Source organism: Periplaneta americana, chromosome 10 (assembly GCF_040183065.1).
Source record: "Periplaneta americana isolate PAMFEO1 chromosome 10, P.americana_PAMFEO1_priV1, whole genome shotgun sequence".
Taxonomy (NCBI): domain Eukaryota; kingdom Metazoa; phylum Arthropoda; class Insecta; order Blattodea; family Blattidae; genus Periplaneta; species Periplaneta americana.
The window spans coordinates 3,392,627-3,417,338 of NC_091126.1; the positions used below are offsets into that span (position 1 = coordinate 3,392,627).

Here is a 24,712-nt window from a genome sequence, read left to right on the forward strand (position 1 = left end):
ATGGTGATGCTTGCATTTCAGGTGGCAGTGGTCACAGCATGGAAGGCACAAACCACGTTCTGCTTGGAGAAATGTCAAATGGTCTGGACACAATAACTACTCCTCCAGTTTTACGGAGTAATTTTCACCCACGTCGAACCAACCATGACCGATGTTACGTGGGTGTATGTAGTGGTTGTGCAAACTCGCGTTCGAAGCGTTGGTCAGATCCACATGGTCTGGAGCAGCCCTCCAGCACACCAAACTCTTACTATAGTCTGCCCAAGACCCTGCACCCGGGTGCCAACAACACTAGTCAGACGGAGGAGCTTGTTCCTTGCATTCCTGCTGCGGGTGTGCAGTGAGCCAAAAGTATTGAATGAGCAAGTACCATATTTCTATCCGGTTCAGAATTTCAACCACTCTTTTCTAAGTAGAAATTCTGATTCTTTTTTAGTCACTAAACGTTTACTTTAACTATTCTTGAGATGAAAGATAGAATTGCTAATAGAGGGCTATAGACTTTTCTGATAAAAGTAAACAATGGTGGCCACCAGTTTTAAGCAGACAAATGGAGATATAATTAATTTTGTGGTATTTTAAGAGGCTTTAATTTTATAGGAAGATTATTGTTCACGATGGAATTTATTATTATTTTTTTTTTCATTATTAAAGAATGAGTAATGTGTGTGTTCAGTTGGACAGTGTTATGCATCAATTTGTGAATTCTGGGAAATGACGTTTAAAGTTTCAGTTATACCCTCGGCCTAATGATGATACTATTTGCTAATACTGTATGATGTATTGTTATGTTCCCTTTCCTGTTATTTAGACGAACATTAATTAATTTCAAAATAAATTTTATTATTAGTAAATTTCACTTAGCCATAAGCTTGCAGATAATATGCATCAAGCATCTCAACACCAAAAATGTCGCATCAAGAGGTTAGGTACCATTTTATAGTACTGTTGTTTAATGTTACAGTAATATTGTATATGTTGATTTTGTTTAATGAAACGTGGAATGAAGAGTAGAATTCATTTTCAGTCCTCACAAGCTGGTTCTTGTGTAATAAATCAAGTATTATCTGCCCTCTGCTCGTCATAATTCACGATTGACTGAAACTGTCTACTGTTTTTGATAAAATATGTAATATAAGTGCAACACATATTTCGACAGAGATTAGCCAACTTTTTCAATAATATCTCGTCTCAGATGAGTCCTGCCAATATAACGTTTATTTTTAAGAAAACAGTTCTGCACCAACAGTGTAAAAGGCTTTAAATGTCACTTAGTTGCTCAATTTGAAATGACTAATAACGTTTGAAGAATCAGTGCCAAACTTGAGAACTTGAATTCGGATGTTAGCTCTTATATTTTTATTTCATAATACAGTAATCGTTTCTGAAATGGCAACAGAACTGTGACTGCACTTAGTTCAACCTCTGATACGACAATTGGTGTCATAATCTAAGTTTTTTTTTTCTTTCTTGAATTGGTGTTTAGATGTTTTATGCATAATGCCGTCCAAATAAAAATGCATTAACACAGAATAAGAGAGACAAATATTGAGACTTGTTTCTGTAACATTTAACAAATATGCACAATTTATCTTAAAGTATTTATTTCAGTATTTATTTCTAAGTAGCTAGATTCCTGTCACTCACTGCTGCTGCCTCTCACTGCTTAGTGTGTTTATTTTAGCAGTCTAGAGGATTTTCGGGATTGTGTACTTTATTGCTTAATTGTGTAATTCTGTCTTCCTGTGACACATTTGATTGCCAGGTGATGCTGGTGGACATCATTCAAATAACATTAACTTAATTTTGCATTTTAAACTCGGTGTACAGTATTAATCCTGATGTAGGTACCAGTTTTTTATTCAAAATTCCAAAGTTGTCTCTTTCATTGATAATTAACATATTAACCTAATGACACTCTTGTGTTTTTCGTTTTATAACCGTGATGTGTTTGCGTATATGATTCAAGAGGCAAATATCTGCAATAATTGATGCTTCCCTGAATGATGTGCCATAAAGTAATGTTTAGGAGAATTTAGCTCATGTACAAAATATTGAAATGCATCTGTTTGAGACTGAGGCAGATTCCATTATTACCCCACTGTTGCTGCAATGTATTAGGCTATCTAACCTGTTTCGTCTCCTGGTTTTTCTTCATTTGGTCTATACAGCATTTTCTGTGTCAGTCCAAGTTTATTTTGCGAGTATGTCTGCAATTGTATGTCTGTAGTGGAAATTGTTCTGGTTCCATGGTGTCTGTATGTGTCCAAATGTCTGAAATCTACTTCTGTGATCTTTTAAGTGATAATAATTTCTTTCTAGCTGTTTCTATTCTTTGTGCTGTTGTGTTGTTTTTCGAGCTATACAGTAATGTTGTGTCTTTATACAATGATGTCCTAATCTTTCATGATCACATTTATCACTGAATGAGAGAAACATTGAGACTACACTCTTCCTCAACATGAGAACTGATCAAATTTACATTTTAGTTCTTCTTAACTACAGATGTTTCAAATTTCTGCTACATAATTTCACTTGGAATGAAATTGGCTGTACATGTGCCAGGGATGGAATCCTAGTCCCTTTGGTGAGAGGCTGGCACTGAGTGTGCATGTTTAGAAGAATCCCAATTAAAAAAAGAATGCATTTTATTACATTGTTGAAGTAGAGGAACAGAAATATTTGCACTTTTAATGTCTTGTTTTACAAGTAGGACACTGTTTGCACTAAGTCATTTCTTGCATTGCTCATAAAGACGGTAAGAAACTGACCGGTCAGATATACATATAAGCATCACAAGTGATGATGTGACCTATAAATAATCATTACTATTACGTGTGTAAGATTCTTTCATAAGAATTCCATTAATGTGCACTGTATGACTAGACCGGCGACTGTACATTCTTGGGTGTTACCTACCACAGATACATAGCTGTTGTAAATACTTGTGCTTCCATATTTTTTAAGTAACAAATGATAGCAGAGTTTTATGTAGTGTAAAGAAAATTTTTGCACGATAGTGTGTTTTTTCGTCATTATAGCAAATGGCCGCCACTATTGGAAGTTGATTTTACTGAATTCAGAGTTGCCAACCTAGATAAGTATGTTGAAATACTACAAATAACAAAACTTCTTCGGAAGTGTTAATTAATTAGGTTACCTTGTTGACTTGATTCGGCTGGTGGGCCATCATCAGAACTGGGTGGTCTTCGCGCATTCTGATTGCGTTTCCTGTGGGGGTGTGTTTGTGTGTTCTGAAATTGAGTTGTGTGTTGAGGAGTTGATGTGGATGTGTTTTTGTATATTACAAAGAAGAGTTAAACACAATCAAATACATAGCACAAGAAAATGGTTACAATCCTAACATAATAACATAATAAAAAAGACAAAATAGACTTACAAAAATACATAGGCATACAACACAAACACAAAAACACAAAAAATACATCACACTAACATACGAAAACAAAAACACACATAAGATTGCATCCTCATTCAAGAAATTAAATTATAACATCGCATACAGAACACAAAACACTTTACAAGGGCATCTCAAAACAGAAACAACACAAGCAAATAAAACTACACAGGTGTATGCAAATTCAAATGCAATACCTGCAACAACTTCTACATAGGACAGACAGGCAGATCATTTCAGACATGTTACAAAGAACACATCACCGCCATAACCAAATAAAAAAAAACACTTTCACATAAGCGAAACACGTCACAAACGCCAAGTACACCTACAGCAACATAGACACAGACATGGAAATTGTACATATCCAACCGAAAAACCAGAAACTAAACACACTAGAACAATACGAAATATACAGGCACACAAAAACACACCCACATCAAATCCTCAATGCACAACTCAATTTCAGAACACACAAACTTTTTGACTCCACATTACACTGCATAAACACACCCCTGCAGGAAACGCAATCAGAAGGCGTGAAGATCACCCAGTTCTGATGATGGCCCAGCAGCCGAAACTAGTCGACAAGGTAACCTAGTTAATTAACACGTGAAAGCATATATATACTTTATATTCCGAAGTGATATAGTGTTAAAAGTTGTGTAATCAAGATGTACAAACTTCTTGCTGAGAATCAGTCACCTGTTCATAATCTAATGTACGTAGGTATTGTATATCAATATTTTAAAAAATATTATTTTAAAAATATACTATCGTGCAAAAAATACTGTACAATACACGTTTGTGAAGTGCATTACAAAATCTCGGAAATTGAAAAACTCGCTCTACTCGTTTTTCAAGCTTTTCCTCGATTTCGTAAAAAGCACTTTCCAACCTTGTATCATAATATATGTACTATTAGCACTCTTCCATGTATAAGAAACTCGCTATTGTAATTCAGTTTACCAGAAATACTTTAAACACTGTTCTGTTCTCTTCTGTGCATTATCTTAAATGTGTAAAATCACGGAAATAATTTTTTACACAGATTTCTTCTGCCATGCACTTTGATGTTTACTTGTAAACTTGTACTTCTACCAAAATGATTAATCTTATTAAAAATTATATATATTTTATATAAACCCAAGTTTGTTTATTAACATGAATATTAAAATTTTAAAAGTTACCTTATCATTGAATAAGAAGAGCAAAAACTGGACTTGAAAAAAAAAAGTTTATTTAAAAGTTAATTATTTAAGTTAAAAGTTTAAGCTTACCTGAAATGCTTCTGCCAGCAATGACACGTTGTTTCATTGAATAGAGTTTATTTTCTTAAATGTTGCACGACACTTACAAACTGCAGTAGATGCCTTCTCCTCTATAACTTCAAGCTCTTCCAGTATCTGGTCTACAGTTTGAAGCACACAGATGTGACGTGACCAGAAGCCAGTCAGTTAATGTTGTCTTCAGGCTTCAGCAGTCTCCCATTGATCATTGTCAGTGCCTTTCTGATGACATTTACAAGCATGGCTGGAATTGACTCGTGCAGTTTGGTGGGAAAAATACTACATTCACATTTTTCGATGTACTAGTTTGCTTGGGATGACCAGTAAACAGTTTTTTCATCTATCTGCCGATCCAATTACATGAAGTATTGTTAAAAAAATTATACCAGTTATCTAGGCTTGTAAATTGGTAGCAGTGAGGCCTGTTGAACTTGCCAGCTTTTCATTTCATCTGTATTACAAGCAAGATTTTATACCGCTCTACCATGTTTAGTTGTTCGTAGAACGTGCCAGTTTCATTTGTGGCTCCATCCGTAACCTTCAGTTAGAGCGTATTCCGAATCTCACCGGTGAGCAATCCGATGGCATCACGGTGTTCTGAATTCCACTGATGACGTCATTGATGCTCCACCGGTGTCGCACCGGTGTCATCAACTTGCAGAGGTGGTGGCAGTCTCCATCAGCCGCCATCAGTGAATCTGATTGGTTCTTGTATAGGGCGGGAATTAGCAGACGAATAACATCGTGCACTGTTGTGTCATGGCGGTGTGTTCTGCTTTAGTTCTGCTGTATTGTTTGTAATGAGCACAACGTAAAAACAATATGTTAATGGCTTATGAGCGAACATGTCAACGGACCAGTTATTACTACCGGTTCAAGAAATAAATTGTTTATGCTGTCTTTTCTTTGAACGAGATGGGAGTACGAAAATTTCGCAAAATTTTGCTAGCGTGGCACAGACAACAACTTGTACAGTCGCCATGACAGCATCGATCCTTCCAGCAGTTTTGTTCCTTATTTCGCTGCAACGTGACGTCATTGATGCCACCGGACCGGTGAGATTCGGAATACGCTGTTAGCTACTGAAGCTGCCAGTAGTCGAATCAACGTCACACTCTCCACAGGAACAGGCTTCTTAACTAAGTCGAATCTGTCAATCTGATCCCATGCCTCACAGCTGTTTTGTGGCATCTTTTGTTTTAAATGAATCTATTGATGTATGTTCACAGTTTGGGCTTGCTGAAACCAGGTTAAGAAATGAATTGAATTTCCTCCATTGGTGACAGCTTAATTGATTTGTGGTCCGCAATGCACATAATTGTTTTCATGATTTTATTGAATGTAGAAATTGGCAGACCAAGTCGCACACATTCCCCATGTGCATCAAATTGCTCCAGCATTTACATTTACTCATCCAGAGAAAACACATTATGTTTCTTCTTTATTGTTACAAGCATTGTCAAGATTCAGTAACCTAACTTACTTTCGATTAGAATGCTGATATACATTAGTGATTATTAAAAAGATTCGAAACAAATGAACTCTGTACTGATAATCAGATGTGATTCTTCGAAGAATATGATTACAAAACTTGGTCTGGTTTTCTGTGGTAAGTACCAACTGTGCCTGGCACTTGTACAACCATTGTGATGTCACAAACTTGTAGCAGTTGACAAACTGTAATGTAACAGAAATTAAACAGTTTTGGTTAATGTTTAAAAAATTTAGTGCAATATGTGTAGCCGTAAGGTAAAGGTAAAGAAAATAAAAATTTACACCTAAAATATGAACAAAAATCGTTCCAACCTAAATCCTCGATAATATCCTCCAACAATCTTAAATAGCGTTGGGTAGCGAAGTGTTTTTCTAAAACCTACAATGTAAACACGTGAAATGTTAAGTAAATTATATTAATAAGAACTGAGTTGTTACAGTGCTTATGCCTACAGTAGTACAATATCATAGAAGTGAAGTTCCTCTGTTTAACCCTACTGCAGTGTTTGGGTCAAAAAAAGACACCATTATGTTTTTCAGTTCTAATAAGTTGTTCCTTTATTGAAATTATATGCTGTATATTTAAAAACCATTTATACAAAAGGAACTGAAGACACAATTATATAGTCTTATTGATTTAATTTTTCTCGTACTTTCATATATTAGCAAATTGAAACTTTGTTTCTGCTACAACTATTGTACCAAGAAATGTATTCTTTGTCATTTAGGCAGTCTGCTATGGCAGAAAGAATGTTAAAATTATTATTATTATTATTATTATTATTATTATTATTATTATTATTATTATTATTCTCTAATAATATTAAAATGGATTTGAGGGAGGTGGGATATGATGGTAGAGACTGGATTAATCTTGCTCAGGATAGGGACCAATGGTGGGCTTATGTGAGGGCAGCAATGAACCTCTGGGTTCCTTAAAAGCCAGTAAGTAAGTATTATTATTCTCTGGTAGTGAATACAGAATTACAGAATGTTCAAATGTTAATTAAGATGATTGCCCTCAAGTGTATGTAAGATGATTCTCGCACATGAACTTTTGTTGTCTGTTTCTGTACAAAGATAACTCCACCTCTTTTTATTGCTCCCCATGCAATTTTCATTTGATGACAAAGGAACAGATATAGTTGGTGCTTGGATTCTTTCTGTAACATCTTGGAAGATAACCGTGTCTCTTTTATGTCTTCTTTAATGAGTGTTTTAAGAAAATTCTCAGCCACTGGCGTAGCTTAGTAGAGGTGCTTGCCTTCTGATCTGGAGCTGCGCTCAGGCTTGGGTTCGATTCCCATTTGGACTGTTTACCTGGTTGAGTTCTTTCCGAGGTTTTTCCCAACCATAAGGTGAATGTCAAGGATCTATGGTGAATCCTTGGCTTCATCTCGCCAAATACCATCATGCTACCACAAATTCCATTGATGCTAAATAACCTAGTAGTTGATACAGCATCGTTAAAAACCAACTAAAAAGAAAGAAGACGATTCCCTGTGTAGGATACTTGGTTTCCAGTCAGGATATGTTGCCTTATGCAGATAGGTAGGCCTATATTATATTAGAGAATATAGCAACAGGTCACCTGTTGGTATAGTTGAACATCACTGTGTCCATGTCTCCTTTAGTAGTGTTGTAGTCCAGAACAATTCGAGGTTTTCTTTTGGTGCCTTCACTGAATGTCCCATTATTGTGCAGAGTACTTTGAAGAACAACATTTTTTTTTTAAAGATATGTATGATGCAAGCATCGTATCCTCTCTTTAACCCGTATATGCCCACAGGGTCATTAACGACCCACATCATATTTTTATTAGTTCCTTTAATACTATTTTAAATTTTCGGTTGGACACCATCATTATGTGTGCACTTTTGTTTGTGCAATTGTTCCGTTGTAACTCTCTGCAATGCATTTTAACTGAAAATGTGTAACACTTCAGTTTGGTTATAATTAGGGACCGGATTTTTATGTAATTACATTTTATATTCCTTTGAACATAACCGTATATAAATAACAAATCTTTGCGAATCTTGTAATTACCATTAATATATTAAAATTTGATACTAGATATTTTTACATATTTACCCCACATTACATATTATGGCTTGGTATTACATAAATCTACATATTTAGGGGTTTTATTCATTTTTACTTCTTTATAGGGAAAAAGAAAACTGCTGCTGGGTAAGTTTACAATTTGAAATAAGCCTTTTTACCTACTCGAAAAAGGATATATTTTGGGACGAAACATAACATCTAAGCTCCAGGAAGTAAAAGAGGCACTCACCTCTTACCGCCCACTGTAAATATGAATGAACAAATGGCAACCTTTCTCATACAACTACTTTGTATTGTAAAAATCAAGGAGGGAATAATGTCATACACATAAGCGGACGATATAGTAGTAGGGTCTAAAGACCTTACAAAGTTAAAAGAAACAATAAACATCATGGTAAAATGGCGCAATAAAAACAAATTTGATATAAATGTGAACAAGACAGAAATGATGATACTCAGAAACGGCGGAAGAGCACCAGAAACAGTAGAAATCGTCATGAAGAACAGAAAATTAAAAATTGTACCAGACTACAAAATATCTAGACTTAACAATACAAACCAGCGCAGATATTGATATTAAATATTTTTATGATTTTACATATTTTGGTACATATTCAGCTTATTTTTCTTACATAAATATGTACACATTACACACCTTGGTATTACATAAAAATCCGGTCCGTAGTTATAATGCACACCAACAAAGAAGTGTAAGTAGACATTTCACTGTTAAGTATTTTAGTTCTGTTATTGTTTTATTACATAGGGCAAGCAGTAACCAATAAGGTTACGAAAAGAAAATGTAAACTAGATAAGTACATTTAATATTAACATAGTACACACGCACAATTACCTGGCTGAGTGTAGACCTGGTGGTCGGCAGGAGTGAATACAAGTAAATTACCCCTTCCCCTTTTCGTATTGTAACATTTCTCAGTATTAATGACATTATCTTTTCGTACGTTTTCTCATTGAAAGAGTAGGAATTGTTAAAAACGTTTCCTATGAAAGTTGTTTGTTTTGAAGAGCTCTATCAAATGGTACCCTATTTGACCCGACTCCCATTTGAAATTTTAAAGTGATACGTCACTGATCCTAATTCCTTTTAAGGCTGATTGATGAAATCAAGCTCAAGTGAAAGACCACGTGCTTTAGTTTTGTGTCTAGAAAGTTTTAATGCACTAGTTTCCGAAATAAATGACTTAGGCCCGTTACACAGTCATCCGTATGCTACACGCTACGGACTATGGATCCATAGCAAAATACCTTACATATATGGGAGCTTACACAGTCATGCGTACTACGCATAGCATAGCGACATAATAAGCAGTAAAATTCATGTTTGAAAGCATTATGATTTTTGATGCGCAGCTGTTATCAGTCAATTAGATAGAAGAGAATGTTTCTGGGATCATTTTTTTAATAATACAAAAATAGAGGCATCAGGTAGAAGTTGTGGCGTGATATGTGTGACATTATATTGAAAAATTTTGCAGAAATGGACAATAACACACAATGAAATGCAGGTGAGTGATGAAGATGAGAGAAGACATGGCAGAATTTCCAGAAAAAAAAATTTTCCATTGAAGATAATTTAGTTAGCTGTTAGGACATTTTTCAGAAGTAGAAACTACATTATTGTATGGAAACACAGTCTTGCGAATACAAACCATGAACCATCCCCTTTTATTCCGTCCTTCCCATTCACATCACTTACTTAGTCTGTTCATTTGCCACTTTTCGGTGGGCTAATATTCAGAAAAATCGTACATCAGAATAGGCCTATACAAATATCAGTTCACATTGTCACACTGGAAACATTTCCCAAACAGAACAATAGTCTTCCTTGATGTCAGTTCTCCAATCTCCATCAACCTCCAAAGATACTCTTTCACTCACAGGAATTTACCTACTATGGGCAACACACTACTGTATATAATATATACAAAACCTCTTATCTATAAAATAAGTTAAGGAATATTTAATTAAGAGTACCTAGTCAATATAAATATTTCCTCAGTGTATTTAAAACAGATTTAATCTAAATCAGTGATTCTCAACTGGGAAGGGGGGCTTCAGCCCTGAGGGTGACCAACCAACTGGTAGTGGGGTGCAATGAAAAAATAATGTGATGATGATAATAATAATAATAATAATAATAATAATAATAATAATAATAATTTTAAAAGTTGTTCTTTGAAAATTTTATTACCTGACAATTTTACATTAAATTAAAACAAGCTAATTAAGTTTTTTTCTTTTTGAATTGATACCAAATTTCATATTACTACTTTGTATGTTCTACATTCTACTCTACACCTGAGGCCAGGAAGCCGCACTAAAATAATGTGAGGAAAAAAGGAGCCTCAAAATCAAAAAAGGTTGAGTAACACTACAGTAGTCCACCGCTGTGGACTATTGGTCAGCACGTTTGGCTGTGAAACGAGCGGGCCCGGGTTCTGGTTGGGACAAATTATCTGGTTGGGGTTTTTCGGGGTTTTCCCCCAACTAATTGAAGCAGAATTTCTAGGTAACTTTCAGCGTTGGACCTCGGACTCATTTCGCCATTATTAATTCACATATCATCATCCATACACGGTGCAGCGTGCTGTTCTTGTACAAGAGCGTGGCAGTTCGGCTACCCAATCATTCACAGAATAGGATTGGTAAGCACAATAAGCCTCAGACTGCAGTGTAAGCCTTCGGGTCCCTCCCCCGTACAAGAGAAAGGAAAAACATGACAGTACATTCTACACAATCTACACCTTAGACTTAGAGGCCCGCACTAAAATAAAGTGAGGAAATGAGAAAGGATGAGAAACTCTGATCTATATAGATTACAACAAAAATAATTGATGGTTTTGTAATTTGTTATAATGAACAAGAAATAATAAAATGTCGATTATAAATAATTTATTCATCTGAGTAATTTTTATCACCTAATGTTAACAGCAAACCGCTCCGTAGAACGTAATTATGTAGATCCAGTTCAAGCTGCATTTATTGTAATTTTTCCAATTGTTCATAAATGATTGAATAAACATGCGAAATTAGTTAAAGGAACTTTCTTTCGGTCTCGCGCAAGTCACTATGTAGATTTATAAAAGCTTCCTTCAGGATTCTTAGAACTAGTAGCGGGTGAACACAATATTGTCTACTATGCACTCTTTTTAATACAAATAATGTGCAGCCAAAAGCTTTCCTTGAAGCACACTCATTTTGAAACAAACAAGCCGACTGATATAATTAATCTGCTACAGATTTGCTACGCGTGACTGTGAAAGCAAACTGCCTACGGATCCGTAGTGCGTACTGCGTAGCATACGGATGATTGTGTAACGGGCCTTAATGTTGGTCCGAATCACCCATTGTTTTTTGTACGTTTTCTCATTGAAAGAGTAGGAATTAATAAAAACTTTTCCTCAGAAAGTTGTTTGTTTTGAAGAGCTCTATCAAAAGGTACCACATTTGACCACTACTCCCATTTGAAATTTTTAAGTGATACGCCACTGACCCTACTTCCTGTTAAGATTGATTGATGAAATCAAGCTCAAGTGAAAGTTCATATGTGCTTTAGTAACAAATATTTTTGTCTCGAAAATTTTAATGCACTAGTTTCCGAAATAAATGACTGTTACGGGTGGTCTGAATCACCCCCCTATACTTGAGAGCTAGAGTGACGCAAGTCACAAAACAATAATTTTACAGGAGAGCCTAAAAACAGAAAAATTCCCATATTTTTGTTATTTTTGCGCTCTTATTAGTTTCTTATGAATCTCATATTTGTGTTGTATAGACTACTACTTACTCTTTACATGATCAACAACTTTTATTTTCCATCAGTTTGTTACATTGGAATTAAATGGACTTGCCTTATTTTAGCTCTAAATATAAGTAATACTTTCTGGACTTACATTTTATTATTCACATACAAAATAGTCGTATTTTTAATTCTTATTCTTGTATCAAAATACAAGTAACAGTAGTTTAATATAATAGACATTCAGATTCAGTCTTAAGGATTTCACTTAGGCTACACTTATTTTATATGTCTTACACGGGTATATTAGCTGTTATAATTGACATAAACCTTTTGTTATATTAATAAGGCTATTTTAATTAACAATGTACCCAACACTGTCTAAACTTTAAAGCTATCAAAAACAAAATGTTATTTAAATTATATGTGATGTAATAGCCATTTTTAATTGTACATTAAAAAAACCAGTGAAATTAAAGAAATACAAACTGTAGAGGTTTCAGAGTCCACTTGAACTGTTCTTCAGTACGGGAAGTCTTCTTCTCCTTCAGCTTGTGGCAAGTCCATGAAGTACCGTAGGTTCCCCTAACTATGGTCCACATTTGTCACATTTTTCTTTGTATATTCAGTACTATTCATCCAGATTAAGTGAAATTTTGGCTTCGGACTCTTGTAAGTTTATATTAAATAAATATTGACATATGTGTTTGAAATTATTTAACTACAAGTGTTAAAGAAATAATAAGCATTGGTACATAGTTGTATTCTGAGTTGCCCAACTATGGTCCACTCATATATTCATGCTTGAAAGCATGAATGGACTATAGCTGGAGCTGTAATTATTCGTAAATCAATACATTGAGTTTCTAATTTAAGGGTAGAAACATAATCTGGCACAGAAATATTAAAAATAAATTAAAAGTACATGGATTGTTTTTATTAGTACACATTACATAAACACTCAATAAAGAAGTGAAATCTGGAAGTCATTTTTCTGCAATAATGAACAACTACACTCACCGGCAAAAAAACCGGGCCACCTAAAGTTTCTCAATTTTTTATGAGGTGAGAATCAGAAAATCCTTTATGAAAAATGAAAATTTTGCTTCCCAGAAAAAAAAAACTTATTCATTATCATTTGAGCTATTATTTTCAACTCCAAACAATGGATATAATTAAAAGGTGTAAAAACTTACAAATTATATCAATTTTTTTCCAAATGTTCAACTGATTTTGTAGCCACCCAGATGTTGGTAATAGCGAGTATTACCTCCCTGTGATGACTCTTACCACTCGCCGATTCAACCCTTCGATCAGATTCTGGATGTCAGTCTGGTCGATTCTATTCCATTCTTTACTTAGAACATTTCGGAGCTGTTGTAAGTTGCTGTGAGGAGTTAGGCGACTTCTAACTTGCTTCCCTAGCAGATCCCACACATGTTCAATAGAGTTTATATCAGGAATTCTTGCTGGCCATGCCATCCTATTCAATCCAACGTCGTGAAGGAACTCATTCACGATTCTTGTAGCATGAGGGCGTTAAATTAGACCTTCTTCGATGTATCTTGGAGCAGTCAAAGCACCTCCATTAATGAAAATAAATTCTGTGTGAGCTTCATACGAAATGCCACCCCATACCATTACTGATCCACCTTGGAAACTGACACGTGAACTGAAGGAACATGAAGAAAAACGTTCTCCTTCTCTTCTCCACACTCTTTCATGTCCATCTGTAAACTATATCTCGATTCATCTGTGAAGAGCACTCGTCCCCACTCCCCCAGGTTCCAATTAGTATGATTGTGAGCAAAACGTAATCGTTCAACATGATGTTGCTGGAGCAATTCTGGTCCTTTAGCTGGTCTTCTGGAATCAGCCCACATTCATCCAGACGTCCTCTTACAGTACTCTCACTCATGTTAACTTGTCTTATTTTCTGGAAGGCTCTTCTGGTCTCAATAGCTGTGGAATGGAGATTTCTTAATGTGTTTAGGACAATAAAATGGTCGTCACGAGCCGAAGTTACTCGTTTTATCCCTGAACCGGGTCTTCTGGAATAACCTCCTGTCTCTCTAAAGCAATGGTACACTCGTTGTACGGTCGATCGAGGAGTTCCAAGAACTGCAGCCACATAACGCTGACTATACCCACCTTCTATCAATGCAACCACTTTTTCTGAATCTGTAAAACTTAGTAACATTTGTTTACAATGAATACTCCAATACTGCCTCAAAAGAGCTTACGAGTCTGTAGACATCTTCAGCTTAGCTCGAAATGAGTTCGAGAAGTTTACACACAATATTACAAGAAGAACGAATCTTCTTGTCAGATCATTGTTGGCTATTACGTATTCAGTATTACAGTGTTACGTATCACAAAATAAATGAATAACTAAATGAACCTCAGCACACCTACAATTATTTAAAAAATCCTACAATTTTCAAAAATTTTAAAGAAAATGTAGTTGGCCCGGTTTTTTTGCAGGTGAGTGTATATCAAAGAACAAAAGTACGGTATCAAAATAAACTAACACATTTTTAGGAAAATATTATGCAAATTAATTCACTGATAATGTTTATTTACCATACTGAGAACTATATTCAGTAGGCTTATTTCGATCCTTTGAATCTCCACTTCTCTTGTAATTCTGAAATTGAATCATAATCTGTATCCAATTCAATTTCATCACTCTCATAGTCACTCACAGGGACAATTGTTTTCCTTCTACCCTGAAGTTTTCGTTTTACCGGACCATCATTCGTGCTAGTACCATTGATGCTGGAACAGCCTGTTTCTTTGTTTACTTGACTATAATGTTAAATGGTGTTTTAGAATGTACTGGGATACCGTATTTGCAGAAGTAAATAATCACATTGATCACATTTTATTGAAACAGATATTTCAAAATGAAATACAACTATGGTCCAGGAAAAATTGTGGTACATAGTTGAGGACGGACTTGTAGCCTTGAGGTTAAACATTTTTCACGCGGAGTCCTTAACCTCTGCCAGTGCAATTATTACGTGAGAGTAAACACTATATAGCCAGGTTTAATTGTACAAAGAATCATATATCTATAACGTACCAGTTCTACAGAGGAGCTTAATAAAACAGACAATCACGAACTGAATGATTTCGTGTCTTCACACATTCAGTAGAACGATGCACACTGACCTTGTTAAGCATCCATATCATTGCCACGTGTAATGTAGATAGAAGCATCTATGGGGAACATAATTCCATCACAGTGGCGCCTTAAATGGCAAACACCGAACTCTTGGGGGACTAAGTACATAATGGGTTTTGGACCATAGTTGGGTGCCTGGATCGTAGTTATAGGAAATTATGGAACGCTTTATATTCCTCTGGAATCCACTGCATAAGAATCATCAAATCTCTGTATTTTTGTGTGCCGATTTTCTTTTTGAAAATCCTCAATTGTGGGAGTTCAATTATGGGGGATTCTAATATTTTCCTTGTATTTCTTGTCAAATCTACTGATTGAAAGTTTCCTCCAAATTCGGTTTAGTAGAAAAGAATTCCATCAGAATTTTTCGTAACTGAAGCCACACTGCTGAGGAAATTAGAAATGCTTCATTCTGAGAGTTTTGTTCCTAGAAATTAGCGGAGCGGAAGTGGAATTCATCAATGAGTGGAAATTCTTAAAATTCTTCAACTGCATTCTCTTCACAATAAAAGGTGACTTCTTACATTTCAATATAAAGTTCGCCAAGTCATTGCATGTGAATATAGACATACCTGAAAGTCTCTTCTTTGACCTTTCAATTATACTGTGGTCTCCATCGACCTCCATGTGGGTATGACCTCTCATGAGTAATTTATGGTTAATTTCTTTCAGACTACTATTTTTGTTAAGGAGAAACATATACATCATTACCATCATTAAATTTCTATTTACCTCGCACAATTATCGGTCCAAACAGTTAAGACTTCTGTTTCATTATCTTTTATGCTTCCATTTGACCAGGATAAGAAACAAGATGCCATTTCATTTCCACTTCGCCCTCCAGTCACTTCATCCCATAGCATACACCAAGACCTTCCTGAAATTGGGTCCTGTATTGTATAGTTAAGTGTCCATAGTTTTCTGAGGTAAAAACTTTGTGAATTTGTGAGGTATGGAGTGGGCAAGCACTTTTGCAGATCAGCCATTATAACTGTGTGTTTTTCATTGTTTTTTGCAGTTTCCTTATCCACCTTTTTCAAGCACCTCATATTTGCTTCTTCCATATGCATATCTTGTTTTTCTTTTATGGCTTTTATCTCTTCCGCTGTTGAAGCATCATGCAACTGTACACAGTAAAGATCACATGTATTGCATGTATCAACATCTGGTTGGTGGAAAGCTAAATTGAAATATTCATTAAAGATACGCCTAAACAGCCATTTCTTCGCTTTTTTAACTCCGAAAGCTTTACATTCATCAAGTAAAGTGCATAAATTTCAGATATGTTAAGATGACTGCCCAAATATTTCTTCTTTGTTCGTTCTCGACTATAATGGCTTTCATAAGAGGGATATTTTCTGATGTGGGCTTTTATTTGCTCAATAATGCAATCAGGGGTTTTACTGAATGAAGAGTGTCTGCCACGTTCATCAGGTTTCACCATTCCAACTTCCGAAGTTTTCACCATGCTACTCTCATAAAGGATTCTGAGGTGGCTAATGTCTTACACACTGATTCTTCTGCAGTTTCTATTGTAAAAGAATACGCATTACTTTGTGTCCTCATATTTGTCCTTGTTGAGTACCTTGTCTGCTCCTTTGTACTGGTTTACTCGTGACACATGATGATATACATTCACGTTTTGAATCCCAGGACCTGTTTTCACTCCAATATTCCTTATGAATTTGATTTCGGATAGTTTCAGTTATGTGTTGTGTACATTTTAGCCAAAACCTAAGAGCTAAAATAGCTTATGCGGACTTACATTTGCTCCCTATAAAAATTATTAGAGCCAAATAGTAGTAAGTGGACTTACTTCAATTTGGTTCTAAAGTGAGTTGGACTTGCATCATTATAATCTTGTTTATTTCTTTTATTACTATTATTAGAGACTTGTTGCATTGTGGCACTTATGCATCGCAATAAGAGCATTTCAAATGTGTAATAACATCATTTAAAAAAAAGAGTGGACTTACGCCACTCTAGCTCTCAGGTACAGATATATATATATATATATATATTGTCATTTTAATACATAGAACATAGTATGCATATCTACGTATTTAGATCAACACATAATGCATGAAATGCCTATATCGTTGCTGTGCCTTAGAAAGGCTATGTGATCCAAATTCAATTTTACAGGAGAGTGAAAAAAAAACTTCACAAAATATATGTTTGCGTTTATATCAGTGTGTTAAAACATTGTTAGCTTCTTTGTTACTGTAGCAACAATGCAAATATATCAACTTTCAGATAATTTAACCATTCAACAATAATATAACTTACCTAAAATATTCTGAGCTGCACATAGCTGATTTTGCTTGGGCCTTTTTATCACATGCTGATTTTACTAGTACATTATTAGACATTAAAATCGGTACACAAACGGTATCACCTTACTTGAATTCTTTCAAAGGGTAATAGATGATTATAGAAACACAAATTGTTGTTACATTTTGATAAAATAGCAATTCGAAAAGAGAAATTAAATACAATAATTTACATACAGTACACATGGTATTTGGAGTAAAAATGTAAGCCTAGCTTAAACTAAATATTACTAGGCCTAGATATTAAAATTAATCACCAGTGCCAGTACTGTAATCTCAGTCAGCACAAAACATTTTCAGAAATATACCAACTTAGTGATAGGAAATGGCTCAAATGTTGGACTATCGTAAAAGAGGTGATACCGGTACAGTAATCCTTGTGCATGAATGTTATCAAATCCTTCAGACTGTCAAATTTTGCTCTTGCCTATCTTCAGCAGCTCGCAATACAGAACATTGTTTTCTCTCTGCCAGTTATCTCTGTGGTATATTTTAAAGAAAACATTACCGGTACCCTACTGTATCATTACTGTAGAGTCTTCTGCTTTTTTCCTGAGTTTGAGGGATGTATAATTTGATCCAAACCTTCGTAATTTTTTAAGAAAGAGGAATCCAATATCATAAAAAAGAATATTATCAAATTCACCTCAGTTTGATTGCATATATTTCTCTGAAGATCTAGCATCTATTAACAGTGAAAAATCACTTTTTACAACATTATAAAAAACCTTGGGAGTGAGAGTCCAGTTTTGAATTGGCACACACTTGTAATTCTGATTTCATTAAAACAGTGTTCCTGCTGTTTGAACATTTATGGTTCGTTGGGATTATTCCACATGGACACAAGGCAATTATACACATCTTCCCATCTTCTTTAATGAGCATATGTGTTTTTTTAAAGGAGGATTCTCATCGTCAAAATTTCGCTTTCCAAAAAAAAATATTTACTTACTTACTTACAAATGGCATTTAAGGAACCCGCAGGTTCATTGCCGCCCTCACATAAGCCCACCATCGGTCCCTGTCCTGTGCAAGATTAACCCACTCTCTATCATCATATCCCACCTCCCTCAAATCCATTTTATTATTATCCTCCCATCTACGTCTCGGCCTCCCCAAAGGTCTTTTTCCCTCCAGTCTCCCAACTAACACTCTATATGCATTTCTGGATTCGCCCATATATGCTACATGCCCTGCCCATCTCAAACGTCTGGATTTAATGTTCCTAATTATGTCAGGTGAAGAATACAGTGCGTGCAGTTCTGCTTTGTGTAACTTTCTCCATTCTCCTGTAACTACATCCCTCTTAGCTCCATACATTTTCCTAAGAACCTTATTCTCAAATACCCCTAATCTCTGTTCCTCAAAGTGAGAGTCCAAGTTTCACAACCATAGAGAACAACTGGTAATATAACTGTTTTACAAATAAAATTCTAACTTTGAGATTTTTTGACAGCAGACGAGATGACAAAAACTTCTCAAGCGAATAATAACAGGCATTTTCCATATTTATTTTGTGTTTAATTTCCTCCCGAGTGTCATTTATATTTGTTACTGTTGCTCCAAGATATTTAAATTTTTCCACCTCTTCGAAGGATAAATCTCCAATTTTTATGTTTCCATTTCGTACAATATTCTGGTCACGAGACATAATCATATACTTCGTCTTTTCGGGATTTACGTCCAAACCAAAATTTCCGTGTTTTCCCTAATCAATTGTGTATTTTCTCCTAACATATTCACGTCATCCACATAGACAAGAAGCTGATGTAACCTATTCAATTCCAAACCCTGCCTGTTATCCTGAACTTTCCTAATGGCATATTCTAGAGCAAAGTTAAAAAGTGGAGGTGATAATGCATCTCCTTGCTGTAGTCTGCAGTGAATTGGAAAAGCATCAGATAGAAATTGGCCTATATGGACTCTGCTGTAAGTTTCACTGAGACACATTTTAATTAATCAAACTAGTTTCTTGGGAATACCAAATTCAATAAGGATATCATATAAAACTACTCTCTTAACTGAGTCATATGTCTTTTTGATATCTATAAATAACTGATGTACTGTACCCTTATACTTCCATTTTTTCTCCAATATCTGTCGAATACAAAAAACCCGATCAATAGTCGATCTGTTGCGCCTAAAACCGCACTGATGAGCTCCAGTAATTTCATCTACGTATGGAGTTAATCTTCTCAAAAGAATATTGGACACAATTTTGTATGTCAACAAAAAATATTTAGGCAGCACAATTAAAACACTGGTTACTTTGTATTTACTATTTATTACTTGGCCCACACAACAGAAGCACAAAGACGCATTTCGAATCAAAATGAATATCCAGATTTCTGCTTTCTTACGATGACACCATCGAGTATCAATTAGTGAGTGAATGATCATGAACGAGAGATTACATGTATCATAGAAAAGGTCACCTAACTTGCGTGTGTTTTCGTGCACTCATCAACCAAAACGTTTCATGTAGTAGAAGAGATGTTTGGCGGTTTAATGACTCAATAGTACAACAGAAAAAATTGACAGCCTGTGGTGTATTTTTCAACTTTCATTTTATAGCTCAGTTTTTCATTTTGAAACTTTAAGCTAAATTTGTAGAAAAGTAAAAAATGACTAGAATATTTTATAAAAATATCTTAAAATTATTTTTAGTGGATTTCTTATAAATATAATAAGACATGTTTTAGACAGTAGGCCTATATGCAGATACCAGCATTCAAATTGTTTGCCCTGCACATCCTAAAAATGTGTTTATTAACAGTAGGCTAATATCTGTTTGGAAAAAGTAAAAGTTTGGCTCCATAAAGTCAGGAGCACCACTGGAAATTCATAAACTGTAAATTTTATAAAGGCCTGAATAGAAGGCAAACATGATTTTATATTGTAAACAATTGGGATAAAATAAAACAATCAGAAAACAAGAGAAATAACTTGTATGAAATGTCTTAAAAAGAAACATTTTTTAAACATATAGTTTTAAACATTATGTTTAAAACTTGTTTTAATCAACGGATAGTTTAAAACAATTTTGAACACTTTGTTTAAAACTTTTTGTTTTAAACATGACAACCTTGTTCAAGACCTAAGCAGAGTTCAAAGAAAATTACGTTAAAATATAATTATGAATATATTTCCTCGGTTCAGTGATGAAACATAGACTATAAAGGTGTTCGGCCAGAAAACAAGCACTGAAGAGTAGTCATGCAGAAATGCTCGTCGGTGTCATGAGCAGCATTGGACCATATCGAAGTTTTGCATGTTGGGTGGAAACATTCAAATGTGGACGTCTAGCAACTGTTGACCTGCTGCACAGTGGTGCAAGTGAGTATTAACACAAGACAGGTGTTGGACTGTGCAGGATTATCCACACATGCGGGTATTTCTGTGCTGACAGTGTTCTGCATTTTACAACAAAACTTATAGATGTGCAAAGTGTGTGCCAAATCAGTTAATGGATAAAAGCAAAGCAGTGATATCTTATTTTCACTGGCTTTCTGTTGTACCACTCGGGGTTGAAAGATCGTGACTACGCTTTGTGCTTTTGTATGATCTGGTCCTAACTCTAGGTCACCTAACCTTTGGAATGGATTTTATAATAGAAAGCCAGCTTTATTCATAATTGTATTGAATATCACATGCGTTTTGAATTGTGCAGTGCACACGTACACTGTATTACACTATTGCCACATGACTGCGACAGGCACTGACAAGCAAACATTCTGGTGGGAGCAGACAAGAAAGTTATTTTTTTTCCTTCCACCATGTTAATAATGTTAAAAGAAGTGCTTATACAAATTCTGGCCACTAGACTGCAATTACGAGGCCATTCAGAAAGTGACTTTTCCTGGGGCCATTTACAGAAAAAAAAGCACAATTGCATGGAAATATTTATTGAAACAGATACAGCAATTGTTGCGCTATTTGTCAACATATCTCCCAATGGAATTGAGACATTTGTCATACCATGGGATCAAATTTTTTTATCCTTGTGTCGTAGAAGTCAGCTGTCTGGGATCGGAACCAGCGTGTGACAGCCGTCTGCACCTCTCTGTCGATCCCATGATATGACAAATGTCTCAGATCCAGTGGGGAATATGTTGAAAAATATCTCAACAATTGATGTCTGTTCCAATAAATTTTCCAAATGAAATTTTGTTTTCTTTCTGTTAATAGTCCCTGGCGAACTTATTTCTTACGACCCTCGTAATTGTGGTCGAGTGGCCAAAATTTGTATAAACACTTCTTTTGACATTATTGAAAGAAAAACATTTAACTTTTTTTCTGCCCCCCCCCCCATCAGAATATTTGCTTGTGAGCGCTACGCCGAACCAGCAACTACGTCACTCTCGTAAGGCCTGTAGTGGGGATCTAGCATCTCCGGGCTGGAATTTATCTGTCACTTCTATGATAGAAGCCTGCTACACCTACAATGAAGAATATAGCATCTCCTTCGCGCAAGTGAAGACTATAAAGAGAACGAGACTACCTCTTTATTTGACAGTTGTTCGTAAATATCTGAAATAATATATTACGCAAATTTTCATGCAGGGCTAAGCCCCAAAGGACGAGAGGCCCCTGATTACATACAAAAGTAACTTACATGAAAACAGAATAGAATATAAACTTATTATGCCTTTTTTCAGAATATTATTTTAATTTCGGAAAAAGTATTATGTGTTTTTCACGTGTTAAAATTTTAAAGTTGTGTAATCAAGATGTATTATTTTAATTATTTATAATAAATACTGATAGAGAATTGTTAAAATTGTATAACAAGTGAAAGTCATAAGCAAGTGATTGTTGTAAGATACTCTGTCAACATCGGCATGTGAAATATTGCTACATTTTCAGTGGACAAGTGAAGCAAGTCCATGGTTTATTTCTTATTATTTAATTTCGGACATAAATTCTGTTTCAGGTATTTATATTCCTATAGTATAGGTAAAAGGGTATTTTGTGTTTATAAATAGGTGTATACATTGGGTAAAAATTTGTGCTACTGATTTTGGTATTTGATTTTTCTAAAACAATGAATATCTCACTAACAGTTTCCCTGGACTTGCACCACTTGTATTCTGAGTGCCTCAAATAATTCTTTCGTGAGAAACTGGGAATTCCTGTAGTGTTTTATTGTAAATATTTAGATATTTATTAGTGTATAGTTTGTTGTAAATATTTATAATGTAACACATATTTAGGTGTATATTTTTCTCATATGTTTTTAGGATATGTGAGACTAGTTCAAATAAAAAGAAATCTATAATTCCGTGTACAGTCACTTGTTTCATGAATTTATATAGCTGCATTAGTTACTATTTTGAGAATTATTCGTTTAAAATTAATGGGATAGTAATAAATATCCAGCCAAATTAGAAAATGCGATATTTATTTACAAATATCTTTTAGTTCATTATTGTAAATATTAGGTGTACAGTTGTCCCGTATTCTTAAGAGATACAAAGCAGATGAAGGATTTTTTTTTTTTCCCCTAAAGACCATCGAATATAAAATATAGAATTAATTTTAGCATTGCCTCCATACCAAGAACAAGAAGAAGATTTAAATATGGATTTGCGGAAAATAAAAGGGCCCTTGAAGTACAGTATGTGTCTATAAGTAAAATTAATGGTCATTTGTCATCAAAAGTTTAATTTTGATGATACATAACCCAGCGGTTGAAAAGCATTGTTAAATACCACGGTTATTTATAATAATATATTGATTATTCTTAGTACTTTATATTTTGTTACAGAGTGATGAATTATTGTATGCCACCAGGAGAAGATCTGATGGTGGTTACATAAAAAGTAAATCATATATTATGCATAACTGAACATTCATACTATATACAATGCATGTCATATTAAACTCTATGTACACCGATTGTGTAAGTATATTTCCTCAAATACAAATGTTATTTTATTTGAAATCTATTTATTTCAATCTCTTTTAAGCCTATTAATTAAAGACCTCCCCAGAATAAGGATGTAACCAATAACATTGTAATTCATGTTTCAGGAGAAAGGAAAATAATTTCAGGAGCATATTTCATTAGGCTTATATTTACTACTACAACAGTTTGACTGAACAAGGATACAAGTTTGTTCAGCTATTGAATGCAGTAATTTATTGTTATAAACAAATGCTTTAAAATAGCTTTTTCCACCTACATCACATATTTAAAGAATCTGATGTTACATCCTTTTTTGAGGGAGATCTTTAGTTGTTGAGTGAATATTATTTCTATAATATCCATGCACGATAGATATTTGTAATTTATAATGTCTCAGCACAGCTGTTTTACACAAAAATAAATGTGGGCGCCAGCTGTAGTATTTCATGAGCAAAAACCACTTCCTGCTGCTCCACAAAGCATTCAGTTGCCCAGACGTGCTCTAGATTGAGAAATTGGAATTTTTGTGGACTTGTGATTTTACAAATTAAATTGTTTCAGTGAAGTTACATTTGTGACTTGCGCATACTAGAATTGAATTTAAATGGGGGCTACGACAGCCCTAGCACTGCAACCTGAAAGATCTATTGCACTTCCCCATCATAATATCCTATCAGTCCAATAATTTGATGTTCTTGATGAACTGAATCAAATTACGAACTGGGATAGCTCATCAAGCTTTGGAAAATGTTTTCCAAAGTTGAGAGTTCTTTGATGGGCGAGTGCATTGCAGTCGCGTAACAGATGAGCTAAAGACTCGCCTCCATGTGAACGAGCAAAGGCTGGGTTGTTGTTATGTCCCATCCTATGCAGGTTCTTCTTGAGGGCACAGTGTCCTGTAAGGAATCCAACTGCTCAGCAGAGCTGTTTCTGGCACAATTTTAAAGTCTCTTCACCTGATTTTATCAAAATCTCTTGTGAAGGCTTTGAAGTGTCTGCAGCCCTCATTTGAAGTCTGCATATTGGTAGCACTACAGTTTAAAGGTTCTTTTTGTTTAGTCAATTGTCTGAAGACAGGTTGGAACCTCATAAGTGTCACCAGTAAGGCATCACTCATGAGGCAAGTGAGCCAGGAGATTAGGGGTGGTGGGGTCAGTGCAGAATAATGACAATCCACATATTTGTCGAAATCGAGATTTCATCGTAATTCAGTGTAAAGATTTCATATTTATATGTACAAAATTATCCAGTGGCATGGT

At 34.9% G+C, this 24,712-nt stretch overlaps 1 protein-coding gene across 4 annotated transcripts in view; it reads left to right on the forward strand.

The window, feature by feature from the left end:
• Nucleotides 1–22,823, forward strand: part of lbk (leucine-rich repeats and immunoglobulin-like domains protein lambik) — a 121,417-nt gene extending 98,594 nt beyond the window's left edge. For all 4 annotated transcript variants that reach the window (XM_069836751.1, XM_069836753.1, XM_069836754.1 and 1 more), the window contains one exon: nucleotides 22–22,823. In XM_069836751.1, coding sequence (XP_069692852.1) covers nucleotides 22–344 — 323 coding nt within the window. In that variant the 3' untranslated portion in view covers nucleotides 345–22,823. The remainder of the gene's footprint in view (nucleotides 1–21) is intronic.
• The last annotated feature ends 1,889 nt before the right edge of the window (nucleotides 22,824–24,712 follow it).